Raw genomic sequence first — 20,913 nt, forward strand, 5'->3', positions numbered from 1 at the left:
ACTTAGGTGTGACTTCATATGTAATTTTTATGACGTGTACCAATCTTTTTGGAAATACCACAGGGTAGGCCAATGTTTAGCTTTGGACATATTGCTGCTGTGTTTTGTGGTTACCACCCCTTCATACGTAGGCAAACATACAAAAACCAAACAACGAGAGAACTTACACTTGAGGTAGTTTTGGGGAAGATGCCAGTCTGGCTTTTCTAAGTCTGTGTTTAGGAAGAAGGTCAGCTTTAATTTAACTGAGCACAAGTGACCAGAAAAAAAAAAAGAAAAACGCCTTTTGGTGATGTTCACAGTCATCACCACTAGGTGGGGAGATTGACCTTATACAGTCTTGTCAGTACAGACAACCACCAAAAACTGGGAAAATTGGTAGAGATTAATGTCCAGAATTTCAGTAACATATTCACAACAGTACTTTAATATATACTGTACACTAATCAGCAGTACATCAGTATTTATTACAAAGACTAATTTGAATAGATCATACCTTTGTTTTGTACTTTATGAGCATGCAGATACAATTCTATGGCTGTTGTTATGCAGTAAATTTGTGCAAATACTTCAAGGACTATAATTGTCTGACTTAGAATTTCTCTTCACATGACACTAGCAAGTTTTACACCTTTATTTGATCACCACTTGTAACTCTTCACTATCCTCCCAGCTGTTTAGGGACATCACAAACTCCCTGCTCTGATTACCAGTTTAATGTGACCCATATAACCTATTCTTATTGGGGTGAGCTATGATTTCCTTGCAGTGTATCAAGGCATTCACTGCACTAAATGCACCATTGATAACATCCATCACACCATTGGTGCTGCAGTGACATTAAAGAGCCGTTACAGCATCATTTCTGCACGCCCTTCCGCTCTTTTATAGAGTCGCGGTTCTTTGTGATGTTGCTGTACTTTATCTTCCATTGTTGCCTCACCGTGCTGCACAATGAGAGTACAGTGGCCTCAGCGGACTGTGGGTGTCTGGCACAGCCAACAAAAGGCTGCGTGCTTTCATAGGCTCCACCAACAGCTGTCCAAGTGATACTGCAGAGCAGAGCGCACGCAGACTGGAGGGGGGAATGGACCGGAGTCGGACAGCGGTGAGTTGAGCAACCGCAAGCCTGCAGCTGATGAAGCTCCAGTGTGGGCAAGCAGACGCTTAGGAGAGTGGAACGAGACGTCTGTGGATTTACCGACTCTTCTCAGGTGTGGATATCAGAAAAGGAACAACGGCAGACTACATGTCTTTACAGGAACTGTCGCGCTCCTTTGGAGTCATGTTCCCAGCCTTCTCTCTCCCCATGAAAGCGGAGCGCAGTCGAAATAAGGAGCGACTGGAAGCCAGTCTGGCCGGCTTGTGTGAACTGGAGCTGCTCAAACAGAGGCAGGAAAGAGGGGGTCTAAAAGCACTCTGCCCCCGGGACGTTCCTTTCGCTGGTCGTCCGCCCTGGGGTGCTCTACGGTCGACGCGCTGCGCCCTGGACGCACCAAACGGCAACGCGTCGGATGAATATGGCCTCGGGCTCAAGAGTGTAAGTTGTGCTGCAGAGTATATTCGAGGAATTGTGTGTACTAGTGTGTATTTGTACTCTATATGTATATGGACTCGGGATAAGCGCCCTGTGTTGTGCGTAATGGCACATACTTCCCAAAACTTTGCAATGCGCAATGTTGTCAGATCCAGATCCAGCTAGATAAAAAAAGTAGATCCTCTGTTGTGAGGCCCAACGGAAGCTTGAACTATTATACAATTCTTTATTAACTGTATTAAATTCTAATCACCCCCCCCCCCCAAAAAAAAAAAAAAAGAAAAGAAAGAAAGAAATGCATCCCCCATCCTCCTCAGTTCTTTTCAGGCATGGTCACTTTTCCAGAGGTAGTGACAAATGAAAGGCCTTGAATCAAATTACATATCCAGTTGTTATGCTTCCCAAACCGAACTTGCAGAACTTTGACATGGATGAATCAGAATGCACACACATTTTCCTGCCTCGGAGTTTCTTAATGGAAACCTGGAGTCATCGTTGTCACGTTGCCTGAGGCCGTTTGGGGGGAAAGTAGCCTTTCAATAGTATTTACAACGTATGTTCTGCCTTATGTCACTGACAGAGGATGATGGATGTGAAGACTGGCCTGAGAGTCGCCAAATACTGAGCGGTTAGAATTGGATTAGGACTCCAAAAGGTGATCAGTTGCACTTTAAGACACTGAAACAATGTAAGACCTGCCAGGCTGGATGCTGATGTGTCTGCTTTTAATTAAAGCTAAAATGTTGCACATGTTGCCGTATGTCACAATGAATTGCAATATCCTCCTGCTTTCTGCTGCAGTTGCTGGAGTCCCGGGCAACAGAAACATAATAAAAACAGATGAAAGCGTATAAATTAGCGTTGTTTAAAACACACGAGCAGGCAGTGATATTATCCAGGAGGAGTGTGAGTCTGTAGTCTCTCAGCTCCGCTCAGAGCAGAGGAGACAAATGATTTCCTGCATGGGAAAAGACGCAGCTGATACAGAGATTAACCTCCTGCCACCCCCGGCTTTCTGCTGCAGCCATGATTTCTGTCTGCATCTTCATATCTGTTTAATCACTGAGCTCTGTGATCAAAGTTTTTTTTGACTCCACAATGAGGAAAACATTTTTCTTGCATGTAGGCCAAGAATATGTCCGTGTTTGTAATGAATAGTTGCACTTTAAAACCGTTGATTAATTCTCCCTCCTCGCCTGCTGTCAGTGCTGCAGACGTTTCCTCTTACTTTGCCGGACGTATCTGGTTACATACGTTTCAGTGGGAGTCTTGTAGTAAAATACCTTGTCTGACAATCTACGTAAACACGTTTGAGCAAGATACATAGAGCTGAAGTCCCTGTGTGAAATATGGAATTTTACTGAAATTGTTTAACAGCCAATGAAATAGGGTTATTATAGTCGAGCCACTTATCGCACAATGGCGGTATTTGTGTTGTAGGTGTCAAATGAGTCTCCACAGAAATCAAACCGGCCAGTCCTTCCATTTGATTTATTTCCCAGTGAACCCCAACTCAGAAGTCATTCAAGTCGGTTGTGTAGTCTTAGATTTTTTTTAAAGTTGCTTCTCACCATGCAGCGGTTCACGAAAATATGTTGTTTACTGTACAGAGTTTGTATATCAGCACATATCAACAAAAATATGCAAACACCAACATTTTTCCAATCTGTCATCCATGCTGTACGGCCTCCATGCTGGAGCCAGGATGGAAAACAGACCAAGTGTCAAAATGGTACGTGACTTTCTTAAAGAATATAAATATAAATATATATAAAGAATATCCACGCCGTCAGTGTGTCCGATTATGACCGTGTCCTAAAGATATATAGATGTAGGTTTCATGTGACGTATACGTCACGACCACAGGAACCAGCGGTGACTGTCAGCTGTACAAGCACAAAGTCTGGCTCAGTTATTTTCCATATTTAAGAGCAGATTCAAGCTCTTCTCTGCAATTACAGTCGGGGTGTACGTACAGTATGAGTTCGTGCTTGTGCAGAGGGAGAAAAAAAAATAGTTAAAGTAGTGCATGCCTGCGTGATGCAAGAGATACCGAGGCTAGCACAGAAAGAATGTGTGTGTGTGTGTGTATGCAGCCGTGCATGTGTGTGTGTGTGCGTGTGACAGAGAATGGAGTAGGTGTATTTAATCCTCAGCAGGAGCTGCTGACAGCCATGTGACAGTCGACAGCAGCTGGAGAAGCAGCACAACCTTCACTGTGGCCTCCTGAATGTCAGGGACTAATCAGAGGTTACAATGAAATGTGGTCTTGTGTGTGTGTGTGTGTGTGTGAGAGAGAGAGATAGCGGTACACCCAGGACTGTTTATGATCTAGAACTTATTTTTAATTTTATGCCGGGTTTCAAGTTAACATGTTAACATCCTTTTGTGTTTTATGTGAAATTCCATTTGAATGGAAGAAAACACACGGCGTGAAGTCCTGCAGGAGTAGAGGAAGCTACAGAATAGTTCATGGTTAAAGAGATAAAATAACGTAATAAGATTTGCATAAGTAAACAAAAACAGGACACCGGAACAATGGACTACTGCACTAAAGCAGTCGAGTACAGGGAGAGGTACTCCATAAACTTAACTTAAAAAATACATAAATAAATAAACATACTGTAGCTACTTAACTGACATCACTGTGTAGCACAGTTCCTTTATTTTCCCTGTCAAAACAATGTATCAATCTCAATTTCATAAAGCAAAGACATTCATTATATGCAGATGATCGTACCATTTTCACGTTCATCACCACTAGGGTCTACGCATGTTGAGTTCTGACCTCAATACCATCCCGTAGGTTCCTTTCTGTGTTCAGATAATGGAGCCTTTCAGAGAAGTCACAGTTTCATGTGGGTCATTACTGAAGCTGCCGTGATAGGAGTGAAGTGATAACACACAGACACACACTGGATCATGAGTGGTGCTTCTGTAAACAGCAGAGCAGCTGATAAAACATGATGAGGAAAGTAAGCCGAAAGACTCTCCCCTCCCTAACAGCTGCTGCCACTGACGTGTCCCTGAGCAAGGCACTGATTCATCCACTCATGCAGCAGTGTGGAAACACTGTGGCTTTCCTGGACCATTCACCTTTGGAATGTGGTTTTGGTGGTGGTGTGTATGTGTGTGTTTGCAGTTCTAACATTTGCATATCCAACATCCAAGCTTTCATTCACATGTAGCATGAAACTGAACTGAAAGTCTCTCTTTATACTATACAGCTGTACTGTATGCTACATACAGTCAATAGTGGATGGCCTTACTTCTTGCTAGTCTTATGATCCAACGTATTGCGTGGTATTAAAATAGTAAATATCCAGCTAATAATTTGAAGCCCTGTGTGCAGGTTTTTTTCCCTTCCAACATGTTATTATTGATTATATTTATAAACCAAATGAAAGTAGACAACAGAATGTTACATCTGTCTTTCTTACTGTATGGGCCCTTAACCACAGCTAAATAAGGGTAAGAGATTGATGTCAACATTGTCTTCGTAGCAATGTTCACCAGTGTGTGTCAAAACAAATCAACAATTGAGATAAAGCACAGGCTAAAACAGGAAACCAGAGATACATCGCACACAGCAAACACAAATGATGTTCTTAATTGAATGAAAGTGAAACCACCGAATGGGATTTCCTGTGTAATGAATGCAGGGATCAACTCATGAGGAGAAAAGAAGAAACGATCCCCTTAAAAGGCTGCATCTGACTCTGATAAACAGACAGCTGAAAGACACAGACTCCTGTGCTTCGTTAGGCTGATAACAGGAAACCAGGCCTGCACAGTCTGAGGTCAGCACACACTCTCCAGACACACAGACACACACCGGTTGATCGAATGCCTTCAAAGCTTTTCTGAGCTGCTCTGGAGTTTCAGTCTGAACACTGTAGAAGGCACAAAAACAGCTGGGTGCCCAAACCTCAAGTGCACCCGTGCATGTTTAAATTCGGGGGTTGTTTATAAAAGAACTGCATTTATAACACGTTTCTAGTCTAGACTGCTGTGCTCAGTCGAACGAGGAGCCATTTTCAGGCCAGTATTTAGAGTACATTTACGGCTGCTTTAAACAAAGCTGTTCTGGATTTTACTGTGAGGAAACATGCTGTACTTACTTTGATCCTGCAGCCACACCAAAAAATGTGAGTATGTTATGTGTATGTTTTGACTTACTGAATGTATGTTAAATATTTCACGTTAAACAAATACACTCAGGTGGGGTTGTGTCACGATGTTGTCAGTCTGCGGTCTTCACAGACCTCCTGAATATAAGTCAGACATATTCTCCTTGGAGAACAGTTTATCCTTGAACAGATGCCTCGTGTGAACTGTGTGAAAACATCTTCAAATAAATCCAAATCTTAGGCCGGATTATTCAGAAGAATCCAAGGTAAACCCCATAAAAAATAACAAGGCATCAAGTGTAATACGCACTTTGACTAGAGAAAATAAAAACAAACCAAATTTCCAGAGACGGTGTACTTTTACAAATGTCAAGACTTTAAGACGCAGTGGAAACTGAATTAGTTACTCAAGTAGTTCACCAAAATCTTCATTTATTAGTTAGAAAGACAAAGAGATACATTTGATACCAAACTTTGTTATCAAGGTTGAGCAGAAAACTGAGTGTTTAGAATAGACAAAAAGACTGAAAGTGTCTGTTCTAGAAGGTTCCTACAGTAACTGCTGACATGTTCAAGATTGGGTATAAAAGGAGCATTAAAGTCACCGTCCACCTGTAAAAACACTGCATAATGATATTAGCAGGTAACAGTAACATTACTACTGATGATACTAAGTAAGTAAATTAACATATTATGTTAAGTTAACAGAGAGACAGCACGGCTGTCATCAACGGTAACATCTTTTTTCAAGATGACATTAAAAAGTGTACACAACCCAGAGGTTTGACCTTTTGTGACAGTCTCAATATTGTGTGGTCACTCAGTGAAAACACAAGGAGAGTATGTTTTACTTTCATTTAGTTTTTCATTACTTGACCTTCACACACGGTTTTCCGAACCTTCTTTTATTTAAACACCTCTAACATTTATGCTGATCCTTTTTCAGGTTGGCATTTGAGCAAAGCAAAACAGTGCCTGTGCCAGTGATGTGTCATCTTCGAGTTTTTATGTTCAGGGATTGAGCAATATATCACAACACTCGTCAGTGTTATACTGGTTTTGGAGAACCTTCCATGGTATGGAAACAACCAGAGGCAAACCTTTGACTAAACGTTTCTTAGAAAAGTAGATATTTACAACCTACACTGAACCCATGCCATACTGTAATGTGTAAATCTAACTTGCCTTCTTTAAAAAAAATAAATAAACATAGTTAGGACTCTATTTGCTGTTGTCTTTAAAATGACCATTAGAAAGACCAGAGATGAATGATGGAAGGGATAAAGGAATAGAGATGATGAGTTGACCACACAGAGGTGGGTTCCTGCTCCCACTCATACTGTACACACCCATCTGTAATACTCCATTGATTTGATACAATACACTGTTTGATTGTTACAGAACTGTGGAAAAGTAAATATCCACGTATCGTTGACTCTGCTCATGGTGTTTCTGTTGACGACTTTTGACAGGACGTGAGTTGAGAGGCCGTGTTAAAACCGTGAGACTCAGAGGCCGCTGTTGCCTCACAGCATTGAGTAAAGAGGGTGGATCTCTGGTTGCCTTCTTTGGAGGCTGATCAGATAACACTACTGGGAATCCAGTGTTATCACAACTATTATCTGGCAGTAAAACATCTTTGTCAGTGCGTTCGGCATCATGTGCAGAGAACAAAGGCGTCTTTTTAGCGTAGCTTAATTAAATAACTATCGCTGCAGCCGCAAAGAGTCCTATCTCCTATAAGATCATAATGTTGCTTTCGGTACAATGTTTTGATACATCATTTTGCTTCAAGATCTATTATTGATTATTGATGGTGCTCAGAAGTATAGAAAAATTTTTAAAAAAAATTAAATTCTTTCACCACGACATCAACATACAACTGAGAATAATTGTCTTTTTCCATGCAAAAAAACAAACCACAAATGAAATCTACTCTCTGAAGCAGATCATTGTATTCAGATGCATTCCTGTGAAAATAGAGAGCGTGTGTTCGTGGAATGGTCAGTGTGTCGAGAGGTCACAGTTCCAGGTGTTACTAAGAATACCAGAGTAATAACATTGTTCTCGATTGTAATGGTCTAATGGTTCTTATTTATGTAAGAAGAGAAACATCAGTTGAAACAAAAAATACCATCACCTCGGTGACTGCGTGCAGGACAGCAGTCTCTGGAGGTAAACAGTGTTCCTTCCTGAGTGTGAGCCGAAGTCGACCAGACTATACAGAGTGTTAATTGTCTGTGACGCAGTCTTTAAAGTTTGACCCCTGTAGAAGCACTTACACTCCAGCTGTTACTTTTACAGCTCACGGCTTCGGTTCGCCGTGCAAGTGTAAGAGCATGAGTGCAAGCATTCATGGGTAACAACGTTCGAGAGAGGGTGGACGGGAGACGAGAAGTTAGGGAAAAAGAAGGGTGCCATTGAGTCAGTGTGGTCTAACTGCCCAAACCCACACACAGCTTCTTTCATACCGTGTGTGCCTACGAGGCCTATGCTTCGTTCTGTATGCACACAAATCACACACAGCGGAGAAGTGGAAACGCTCCTGCGTTATGTTTGTAGTTCAAGTAGAAATCCTGTCATTTAAACACTCACAGCTGTGCTTCAGGGACACTGGATGTTCTTACGCTAGTAAAGCAAAAAACATTGTTGTCAAAAGTTGTCACGGTGTCAATCGACTGGGGGATATTAGTGTGTCCTAGTTCCTTACTAATACAGACTGGTTGTAAACAAAATGGAGTCTGTATATTAGGTGTAGCTTTTGCAACTTATGTTCAAAATGTCATTACTAGTGTTATGCAACATGGACAGGCTCCTTACAAGACGTTGCTATGCATACCATGCATTGTGGGAGATGAGGATTAAATGAGTATTTTATTACTACACCTGTGGTTAGTACCTTTACTGCTCAAAGAAAGATCAGGGTTGTGGTCTAAAAAGAGACGATGACCCCAGGACCCCAGGACTAAAAGTTCTTGTAACTCCATGGTAACGTCTGCCCTGTTTTGACCTGCTTGAATTCAGTTGTGCTAATTTGATTTTCTTTCCCTTCTAATATGATTGGATGTACCACAGTGCTTGTAATTGTAATCTAATTAGCTTCCACCTCTTCTTGGTACTGCCCTGCACTCACCATCGTCCCTACCCATGATGCTGACAGGTTTATTTTAAACTTTAGTTTTCCTATATTTCTGTGAGCACGTCTGAGTCCCTCGACTATGAATGTGATCACATGTTGATTCAAGCTGGAACAATTCTTTACTTTCATTTCTTTTTCTTCTGGCTGTCTTTAAAAACATCTCCGTGGTCATTGGCTGTTATTAAATGTCGTCCTTGGACTTGACTTGACAAAGCATGGTTCAAAGGAAGACGCACTGCTGACATATGACATCAATTAACAGTTGGCAGAGAAGTCAGAGATCTGCGTCTAAAAAAAAAGTAGCCAATGAGGGCTTGTGTCTTTTGGTGCAGGCTCTGACAGGTTCGACTGTGACTGCATTTGTTTTAGAAAAGGGAAAGCAGTACTGACTCCTAAGATGGAACAGGACTAAATCTGATGTTTCACATTTCCAGGAAAAATATATCACCAATGACACTTTTTTTTAGTACATTAGTAACAGGAGTATTTCTTTCACTCTATTTGTACAGTACTCTCAGCGTCTGGTGTTCAAACTTGGTCTTTTCAAACAGTTTCTCTTCTAAAGTTGTTTTGGAAAATTAGATTAGAAGTCAAGTTTCACAGTCACTGCTATTTGCTGAAAACCCATGTTGGCGTTTGAAGTCAAAGACAGGCATGTGGAGTATTAAGACGAGAAATATACAGTATCAAAGCTGTGTTCCTCAACAAGGAATATAAAAATATAACCAATTTCCACAGGGCAGCATTATTTAATGTTTTTTTTTATAAGAAGAACTATTAAGAAATATTAAATCATTTTACCAATGTCGTTCTTACCTTAAGTTATGAACAATGAGCCCTGTTTTAATTACGTCATTACAGCTAACACATTATAGACTGTTTAATTACATTTTAACAGGCTTTACAGTATTATTGTTTAGGTCTTTTCTAAACAACCCTTTATCTTCTGTGTGAAAAGTACTCAGTACAGTTGTCCTGATCTTATTTTCACTCTTTGTTGGCTATTTGTGTTACATTACGATGTTGTCAACTGTTTATTGTATTGCATGTAAATATCATTATAAAATCCTACTGTCACTGTGTATACTGTACATATTTTAATTTTGGGTCATCCATTTTGGCACAAACTGCCTTATTTCTAATGGAATATAAACTTGCTACAAATCGTACTGCAAAGTATATGAGTTAGGTTTTGACAAGAAATGGATTAGTCCAAACTGGCACAACTGAATATTATGCTGGATTAGCATGATAGCTACGGTTGTCTTATGGAGACATATGACTGGGAGGATGTTGTGATCTTGACAAGCAAAAATAACAGATCCCTCCACCTTGTGGTTTTGCTAGGTAATGTACAGAAACATAGACATGGTCGTCCAACTGACATGTGGACAAATGAAAATTCTATGAATCTAAATTAGTGATTTATTTATGCCAGCAACCACTAAAACAGATTTTTTTTTTAAATGGAACACTTCATCCACTATGATTTCATGAGCCATTTAGCCTCGGCTACATGACTGAAATATTTCACACATCCTACGGCACATAAAGACCAGTTTGTGTCCCGGCTTGAACAGATGGCCTTTCTGTGTGGAATCTGCATGTTCTCTCCTTGTGTGTGTGGGTTCTCCCCAGGAACTCTGCCCTCTTCCCACAGTCAAAAACATGTCAATTAGAGATTCAGTTAATTGGAGACTTGGCCGTAGGTGTTAATGTGAGTGTTAACTGTGGTGTGCGTGGATTTGTGGCCCTGTAATGGAGCAGGGGCCCGTCCAGAGTTGATTTACTCCTCAGGGCTAGCTTCAGCTTCCCCTACAGGACAGGGATGGATGAATGGGTTCAGTGAATAATGTATGAGCTGCAAGTACAGAACTTTTCTTTGCTCTTCAAGGATTCACAATCCTTGAAGTTATTTTTGGGTCCTCTGAATGCCTTGACCTGGGGTTCCTCCCACTTTCATTTCTTTTGGAGTTGGGTTTCCCCTTTGGGACAGTATATCTAAATTACTGTTTGTGGAAAATACATTAAAATATGTTCTTTTAACAGTGTCCAAGTTGATGGCATCTTAATAGTTCAGATTTGTTAGACCGTTTCCTAGACAATCTCTTCATGGAAAACATGAGCAGTACAGATGTTCCCTCTCGTCTAACCTTGACTTTATGGTCCTTTTTTATACGGTGCAGTATAAGGCCAGAAGTTCCAGAGACGAATCGTAACTGACAAATAGTAGCTGCTCTATAAAAAGAAACGTGGGACTTTTGCTGGTACCATGTCAATCTCATCATGTATTATTTGTTTACAACCGTTCTTTGATCTAAAGCATGGGGCGAGGTCCTGTAGGGGGCAGGTTTTGGAATCAGGTGTCTCTAATGTGAAACGTGTTTGGATAAAAGATGCAAGGACTTCTAAGGAAGTCAGATGACCAGCTGTTGTTTCCGCTGTTCTACAGCAGCGTCATCCTTACAATGAGATGCAGTTCATGTGAGTGGGAAGACGTTTGCAAATTCTCTGCTTTACAGATTCTCAGGAACCGCAGTCTTTCTCATCAGTCCTGTTTTCCTCCTAAGAGCCAGATAGTTTCACCTCCTGCATCACTGTGTCTGTTCCCATCATTCAGGGTACATGTGGGTGACTCAGAGTGTTTGTGTGTGTGTGTGTGTGTGTGTGTGTGTGTGAATGTGTTATTGTTCCACTGTTTTCATAATAAGTGCTTGTGGTCATAACTGTCTGTGAATGTGAAGGTTGTTGCTCTTTGTGACTCCAGTTGACTGTGGGAGAGCCGAACCAGGCGGACGTTTCTTTGGAACAAATTTTACACTTTAAATGACTTTAGTAAGTCAGCTTTATAACAGTGTTGAAAAACAGTTTTCACCTAAACAGGTGCTTGTGTTTTCTCTCAATTTTTATAATAAAATAATTTAAGGCTATCTCTGTTATCCTGTTGTCCTTTAAAATGAACTATTCTATAATATTTGGTAATATTTGACTCTTATTGAATCATTGAGTAGGTCTGAAAAATATTGAGAGATGACTGGTTAGAGCAAACTAAATGTTGGAAGCTGCTTGGTGAAGGACCTGTATTTTTGAATAGCTGCAGTTTGCAAACATGCAGTGAATCTGAAATTTGTAAATAAATGTTTACATGTTCCTAAAAGACCCAGAAATACAAAAGAACATTCAAAGATAAACAGCAGATGTAGACCGGAGCCTGTGGAGTCTGAACACAAAAAAAAACATCTTTCTCAGAGGCTTTGTTTCAGATTAGGGGCTGATTAGTCCGCAGAGTGATGTAAACCATAGTCAGCTGTGTGCAAGATGTTGACTGTGTTCTGTGCAGGTATCCTCGTTATGGAGTAACATGGTACCTAATAATGTCTTCTGTTACCCAGTTACACATATAATGAAGGATAACAAATAAACGTTGAAGAACACTGCTACCACGGCTCAGCACATTGGCTGACGAGCTCAGGAAGGACGTACATTACCCACAAGAGAAAAGTTGATTCTTTTCATCATTTGATGACAACAAAAAAAACCTGTTCAACTGGACTTTCAAATACCACCGGACAGTAGTGTATAGTCAGGATGATGAAACATGAAACACTGGAATGATTAGAGAAAATGAGGGAACATTAGAACAAAAACACATGTGAGTTATGTTCTTTTGTGAGAGCATGTCCTTATAAGTACACACTGTTGACTCTCTCTCTCTCTTTCCATGTACTTCAGAACACTCTCCAGTGTTTTCCCCTGGGTGTTAAGTCATCTTTGGAACAGCAGGTGGCGGAGCTGAAGGTGAACGCTGAGGTCAAATCAACAGAACCTCCGACTGATCTGGACGACAAGAGGCTAAGTTCGGGTAAAGCAATCTGCCGACCGATGGGTGCACTACATCTATGAGTGCTGGCTGCTGTATCTGCTTATTTTAAATGAGAAAAGTCATGAAGGTGGTTGACAGAAATGCAAAAAAGAATCTATGACCGGTGATGGAAAGAACAACTCGAAAAATGTCTTTTCTTTGAAAAATACAGATCAGTAGACAGAAACTTTAGGCTGAGTCACAACTGAAGAATCCCAGGGTCGGAACAGATACAGGGAGTAGCCTGTGATGTTTTTCATTAGGAGCATACCAACACATTATTTTTGCATGAATATATCTATGCAGGAGTCAAAACGAGGATGACATCGTTTTAAACCTCAGGTGGATTACATTTTTCACACTTTTTTTTGTTTCTTCAATATGGCCAAGTAAAATACTGCAAACATTTTGTTAACATAAAATTCCATGCTCTGCTGTTGTTTTTGAAATTGAGCTCAGTTAGCTAATATACTGTAGTATTCTCAGACTTGTCTGTGCAGTAGCTGTACTGCAGTAATTAGCCAGAATTGACATGATTTAGTAATAATGTGAGCAAAAACAAGTCGTCATGTATAGGTATCTGCCTGAACAGCTCAGAAACAGCTCTGGGAGGATTAAGATCAAGCTGCACTGCAACCTTCTAATGAGCCACTCTTTATTATATATTTATGTACAATATAATTTTTTTAAATATGTCATTTTTCAGAATATAAGATAACACCCAAAAACTTCTCTTTCTTATTGCAGTGTAATAAAATGTACATGTGACCTCATTTCTTCCCCAGTGCTGTAGCCTGGGGCCATAAAACATGTCATTTAGCGTCTGGTAAACAAACATTAGTCAGAAAAATCAGTGACATGCTTCAGTTGGAGAGGCACCATCCCTCAGATCTGAGTCCATATGTTAATAAAGTGGCTCGCTTTTCAATAGGATTCAAACTGACAAGCCTTCCAGTCTGGTGTACCACAGAGGCGCTAATCTCAGTGTGCTGGTTACACAAAACATAGCTTGAGTGGAGTTTGGCAAGACCGCAGCTGGATTGTAAAGTGTGTTTGTGTACACTGTAAAAAACAAGTTTGTGCTTTGTGACTAATTGAGGGAATGTAAACTTACAGTAGTGTTTGTTTTGCTAGCTGCACTGAGCACACAGGCTGGTGATGTTTTACATCAGACCTGTCCAACATCTGACCTTAGGGTCAATGTTGGCCTTTAAACCACTTTTCCTGGATCAACAAGCTCTGGGTTTGAAGACCTGTTTATTTCTCACCAGTGTGATCAAACAGACATCATTAATCATAGAGTCAGAGATGATAAAATGATTTAATGTATTTGTAATGGATAATTACAGTTCAGTGTATACATTTACTGACTCAACTGGAATACTGACTATGTTTTTGTTTTTTTTCCAGGAGAAGTTTTGGAGACTAGCCAAACTGCTGCTCCAGAATCAAAGTACTTGCGCTCCCACTCAGCCCCTGAGGGGTCCAGAGAGACGGGGACAGGAGAGTCCTGGCAGTCCTTTCCAACAAGACAGTTGTCTGTGACCGATGCCATAAGAGAGATGAGAGATGTTGATCTCATCCTTGAAGATTATCAACAAGCTCAAAAGGTAGAGACTTATATTCTGGGATTAATCCAGCGACGAGCTTTACCCACGCGCCCCTCCAAGCCCCGCACCAGCCTGGCTCATGATGCCCGAGCTGTGACTCTGGTGCGACAGAGCAGTTTATGTCACAAGGAGGAACACCATTCCACAAAGCAGGCGTCTGCTCAACTGATGTCACCTCCAACCCAGTGTTCTGATGGAAATGCTCCACAGGTCTGCCACAGCCCAAATCAAGAGCGTTATCATGGGACAGAGTTTACCGAAGATGCTCCGCCCCCATATCACCACCTTCAAAAGGTCCAGCATCAGACAGGGTTTTATCCCAAGCCCAGACAGGCCTCTGGAGTTACCACCTCAGGCTCAGCCTCACCAGAATACCCATCTCACGTTGTGCTGCAAGGCCATCAAGACTCCAGCAACAGTGAAAATGATTCCCTACAACATTTCCACAACTACCACGTCCACGCAGCTCAGACAAAGGCTCAGCATCCCACTTCTCCCGATGAACAGTTAGTTAATGCAGAGTATATTCCGGCCCAGCCCTGCCAGGCGTCCGCCAGAGCCTATGCTCATCATCACTCCAATCCCCACAAAAGCGCTGGGCATCCCAAAGCCAACAGACATGCCTTTTCCCCAGAAAGAAGTCATCATCACGAGGAACAGCAACCAACAGCGTCCCACAGCCAACCTGCCAAATGTCGAGGCGGTCCAAAGAAATGTCGTTTGAACGAAGAGAAAAGTGGTGGCAGTAAGAAGCCAGGGAAGAAGGCGTGTAGGTCTCAGTCAGAGAACAGTCTACAGAGGGTTCCAGAGCGCAAGTACAACACCGTGGAAAGGGACGGCGGAGGAAGCGGAAGTGGTGGAAAGGGAGGTCGCAGTAGCCAATCCAAGAGCAAGAAACAACCGCAGGGAAGTGGAAACTACCGACGCTGGCAGTCCACGCTGGAGCTCAGCCAGGACGAGGCCGAGCAGCCTCCAGTTACAGCAGCACCCGTTCAGGCTTCAAACCAAAGAGATCACTGTGCAAGGCGCACACGCAAGTCACGTTCTTCCAACCCGACATACGTGTACCCACACCGCAGCCACAATCACCACCATCACCACCAGCAGCAGCCCCACCACAGCTCCCACCATCATCAGCATGTGGAGTATCACATAGAGAGGGATCAGGTGCAGGTGTGTAAACCCAGCGAGGACTACACCCACCAAGGACCAGGTGAGTCTGAGTCCAGCACCAGTGAGGCCGACTCCCCAGACTCCAGCTCCTTGTCCAGTGACTCAGATGAAAGCGGAGGTCTGGTTTGGCCCCAACAACTGCCCCCTCAACTCTCCTTGCCCTCACCTCCTGCCCCGTCTGGAGCACCGATGCAGCCCAAAGCTTTTGTCAAGATTAAGGCGTCCCATGCCCTTAAAAAGAAGATCCTGCGCTTCCGCACTGGTTCGCTGAAAGTGATGACGACCGTATGAGGTGGAAAAATGGACAAACCAACGAGACAAACTGTGAACGTATGAGTTGTCATCCATACATTTGACTCAGCCTTATAAAGGAATCTGCATGATCATTTCAACAATATGGTATTAATTTTGTGAAATTAGTTTAACACAGTCTGGAAGACAACCAAAGAGCAGCACACACTGATCAGTTCTGTCATAATTATATGCCACAATATAGAATCTAGCAGAACTGAACATATGGGAGATACTCGATACTTTGACATCGTGTCAAAGGTTACAGTAGTTTGTGAGCTTTATTTAAACGCCTCTTCCAACCAACAGTTGTTATGTGGAACATCATTTTGGACTTTAAGCGAACCTTGAATGATACTTGAAGATGTAGTACAGTACAATGGTGTTGCTGACAGAATTCCAACTGAAAACCATTCACTTTTATATTCCATTTAATTGGCAGTTGCCAATTTAGGAATCCAAAATACCAGCTCTCACAGACCCAGTGCTGAAGAAACAAGTTACTCTTAGTCTGAGTTTGTAAACTAAAGTTCAGTACTTGGTCTCATTCAAAATAGGAAATTATGCCAAACCTCACAGACGTATCACAACACGATGTGGTAGGTTTACTATTTTATTTGTCAGTGATCTCACACTTGAAATATGATATGAGCAGAGCATTGGTTAGTTTGTTTTAACTTTAACTTTAACACAAGCCTCTTTAGCTGAGACCTAATTTGTTTCACACTTGTTTACAGTGCTTTGGCATTCACGTTCATGTTTTATACGATAGTGTTATTCAGTTAGTTAGATGATTGTACGTGAGAGGAATGATGGGTGATGAGAGTATTGTACTGGCTGAAATGTTGTTGTACTGGGTACAACTTAGAATTCTTACATCAGGTGTGAACCAATTTTTTTTCACAGCAGAACAGTTACTGTTAAGGTCTTAATATAGCAATGCTGATATTGTGAATTGAACTTGACGAGTCAATTTTGCCATATTCGTTTAACTTGTTCAACTTGTACTTCTTTCCAGAAAAGATCTAGAGAAAAAGTAACAACTCAGTTTGGTTGTTTTATCCACACTAACCTTTGATTCCATCTGAATCTGAAAAGATGTTTGACCCAACGTCTGCTGCAACACTGCAATGCAAAACATGAGAAGACGATAGAGCTGGGATGAGTGTTGTTAACCAATCTGACTTCAGGCCTGGTCTCTAGTTCAGCTCTGGACTCAGCTCTTGACAAAGATAAAATCTTTCTTGTTATTCTTTATTTCATAAATCAAAGACACACACAGAGTCTTGTGTTTTTAAGGCTTTGTTTTTTGAAAGGATTGCGTTGGTGTGACTGCAGCTCAGGTCAAGTTAGACCTATTTTGGTTATTTTTACAAAGCACATTTCCCAGCATTTCTTTTTTTTTTTTTTTGTCATCAGTCTATTCATTTGAATCCAGATCAAAGAATGTCAACATTGTCAGATCAAAACAAATCCAATGGTGAAAGCATGCAAGTCTATGAACGTCAGCCATGCCAAAGAAAACAGACCATGAAATCAGACATTTTTATCATAACATTATGTCTGCATTATGTCTAAGTATGTAAGAATATAAAGGACCGTTCTGGGGCCGATGGGCCACGGCTGTGTGGCCTGTTCAGCAACCAAAGGTAGTTAACAGATTATTAACTTCTCTACTGCACATCTAGTTAATACTGACATCAGACCCATTTAAGATATGGACTCTATATAACAAGAACATATGATCATTAAGATCCAAAAGTCTCATAATTAAAATCTTTACAGTCTATAGTATGATTGGAGGTCTGTGAGGTAACGTGGCTTTTTAAAAATTTGTTAATGTGGTCTGCTCTCTGTCATTTAATTAAAAGTAAACAATGTTATTTTTAAAGGTAATTGGAGTCGTATTTAGAGATAAAGAATAACACAGTATGACGTGACAGGAGACGATGTTGGTTTAGTATAAAAGTGTCATTGTATCATCAATAACCTGCAGCATCTTTTAAAAACTGTACAAAAGCAAAGATTTGATACTCATTTAAACCATTTATATTCCCAACACGTTGTATAAAGTGTCTAAGATTCAAGCGTAACATTTCTAACCTTTGTGATGTCCTATGAAAAGTAAAAAAAAGTAAGAAAAATCGTTCTTCTGGGATCTAAAATGACTTGGCCTGGTTGAGTCATCTCTATAAAGCATTTCTAACTTAATCTATTCTGTGTTGTACTCTTCTAACGTCAGTCACAGCAATTACAAATGTTCCATTACAGAATGATCTCTTCTTTTTGGAATCTCAGGTTAATACAAAAGGACAGCTGAAAGAGTAACATGAAACATTTCATGTTCAAGAATCATAACCCACAGACCTTGACCTTAAGGTGCTTTCACTGCTTGTACCTGACAGCTCATTCTGGACCTCACACGTTCCCATTTGGCAAGACATTATCTGCACAAATGCATTTTTTCCCTCTAATCTGTGAGAATGAACGATAACCACGTTAAAAGACAGAAAGTCCTTGCTTGAACTTCAATTGTTCCACTGAAAATTCTAGATTCCCAATTCTTCAGGCCTCTCTGTGAGACTTTGTTTTATTTTGTTTTGGGTTGTTTTTTTTTCTTGGCAATGAAAAAAAGTCATGTTTAAATTCTATTGCCGATTAGTCAAACTCATCCTGCATGTTTAAAATGAATGTTTTCATTGTCAAAGAACGATCCTTTATTTCTCTGCTCCACAGGGTCTCTCTTCTCTTTTGTGTTTTCTTTCTCCCCGGCTCCAGCGTTTGCACATTGGAACCATCTTGTTTTAAAGTCTAAAAGCCTTCCATGTCATATATTTTCTTCATGAACATATGGTCCAGCATTACATTGTATGTGGGAGAAACGTTTTATGATGACTTCTGTTTGTTAGAGGGAGGAAATCTGAAGGAGGGAGTTGGGAGTGAAACACAAAGCACATGTGGATTTGTGGTGGAGAAGATTCTGAGATGATGAAAAACTGAACGAACATTTATATTTTTTACTGTTGTCGTGGACAAAATCCAGTAAAGATGCTTTAATCGCTTTCTTTGAACAAACGTTGGAGCATTGTGTATAAAATGTAAAGTTGCTTTTGTTTCACCAGTAGACTGATACATTGTTGCCAGACCAATAATGTATTTATTTTACAAAGTCACTTTAAGTGTTTGACAGTATTTATCATTGTAAAATGCACAGGCCAACTCACTATCTGCTTATATTTGTATGATATTTGTTTGACAACATGCAGTACAACACATGTTTAAAAAAAAAAAAAACAAATAAAAAAAAAGTCGCCCAAATATTTGTACTTTTGTGTTTTCTCAGCTTCATCAGTGGGGGATTGTTGAGCGTATCACATGGTGTCACCAGCTAAGTGTCAACAAATGGCCTGGCTATGTAAATGTCCCCGGGCAGACCACACACCGTGACACAGGTAGAGAAAACACTCAAACACACCCGTGCACGCAGGGACTGAGAGGGAGAGGGAGAGGGAGAGGGAGAGGGAGAGGGAGAGGGAGTGAGGGAGTGAGGGAGTGAGGGGGAGGTGTTCTACGGAGGAGCAACGTTGTGTCAACGTTAACAATCACAGCTAAAACAATCAAAACAGTCATCTAATGTTCATTATTATCCCTACAATAAAAAAAGTGACAATTGTGATACAAAATGATGATGTTATTGAAGGGAGTTTAATTATCAATTAATCAATTAAGCAATCAAAGTACATTTACAGGTTAAAACTAAATGAATCTGTGAGTCCTCTCTTAAACTTCCTGCTGTTCAGATTGTCAGGGCTAAGACTGTGTTTGGAAACACTAGGCTTGACGGCTGGATCTTTAAACCATCACCATTGCAGACAGTGACTCAGCAGAAGTTCATGTCACATTATTGTTTCAACAACCTGCCACCAACTCACCAAGTGCGTACACACTGTTTGGCCCAAAGAAATGCACAGTAAACAGATCAGTGGCGTTCTTAGATTAGCAAGTTTATATGTCAAAAATATGGGGGTGTTTGGACGCCTATTGTTGAAGTAGTTCATTTAATATAAAGCATTAACATACACCTAAATGTAATAATACTGCAATCAGAATGAGAACATGATTATCATCATCCTCACTACTTTGTCCTTGTAAATAAAAGTCCACCATGATTATGTCCAGTGTGAAGTTCTTAGTCTCCAGTTCTAAGCCCACCCTTGTTATTGACAGCTACTAGTGATTAAAAGTCAGTTCATAAAGAGCTATCTCCAATAAAAACCCTTTTGTCTGTTAAAGTAATTGAGCTCATTTACTGCACCACACACATACATACTGTATAACCGGAGCTAATAAGGGGTCCACTGAGACGTGTAGGTGTGTGTGTGAGAACCCGTGCGTGTGTTTGTGTGTGTGTGTCTCCAGACGTGCACACAGTGCAACAGTGCAAGGGGATTTCAATGGGTTGAGCTGTTTTATGACAGGATTTGGTTCCAGCTGCCTCAGTTCATTAAAGTAGAGAAGAGGGAGAGAAGGGAGGGGAGAGGAGGACAAGAAGTTAGAGGAGATAGGGTTCATGTGTACAGCTCAGCTCCACAGAGAACCCCCCCCCCCTTCCTTCTGCAACATTTGAAGCTCTTCATCATCTTATCTGCCCCCCTGTAACTGACATTTTCCCAGCCGCCATCACTTCACTCTCATGTCTTTCCACTTCCATCCTTCATCCCTCCATCTGTAAGTGGTTAGAAGAAACATGTTCCCTTCAGGGCCAGGAACCTGGAGTATTTCCTGCTTTGCCAGTGAGTCGGGGATGGGGGAGGGCAAAGAGGTGAGGGGGGAGACAGAGAGGCAGTGAGCCCGAGGAGGAAGCCCACACTGAGAAGCAGAAACAGAGACAGTGAGAGACCTGGAGAAGCCGAGGGGAGAGAGGAGGCGGAGGAGGCTGAATGAAGGCCTCGTGCACATACATCTGGCTTTGATTAGCCAGACACAGAGGGTGATAGTGAGAAAGAGGAGACAGAGAGGCCTTTATTTTTTTGGCACTTTTGGAGATACAGTGGTACTGACCTATTTTTCCTGCTCCATTTTTCTGATTTTTATTAATTCAACTCACATCATTACCGTATCGAATTTCTGGAACCAGATTTCGACATAGGCTGCCGCTGCGGCCGCAGACA

The 20,913-nt window shown here is 41.2% G+C and overlaps 1 protein-coding gene across 1 annotated transcript; it reads left to right on the forward strand.

Annotated features, from left to right (window-relative positions):
- Positions 1-117: 117 nt before the first annotated feature.
- On the forward strand, positions 118-18,927 carry LOC103395031 (dapper homolog 1-like). The gene is made up of 3 exons (XM_017042028.2): positions 118-1,540; positions 12,539-12,668; positions 14,079-18,927. The coding sequence occupies exons 1-3, from the start codon at positions 1,250-1,252 to the stop codon at positions 15,740-15,742; spliced, it is 2,085 nt and encodes a 694-aa protein (XP_016897517.1). The 5' UTR covers positions 118-1,249; the 3' UTR covers positions 15,743-18,927.
- Positions 18,928-20,913: the final 1,986 nt, after the last annotated feature.

This window comes from Cynoglossus semilaevis, chromosome 19 (assembly GCF_000523025.1).
Source record: "Cynoglossus semilaevis isolate Cse_v1.0 chromosome 19, Cse_v1.0, whole genome shotgun sequence".
Taxonomy (NCBI): domain Eukaryota; kingdom Metazoa; phylum Chordata; class Actinopteri; order Pleuronectiformes; family Cynoglossidae; genus Cynoglossus; species Cynoglossus semilaevis.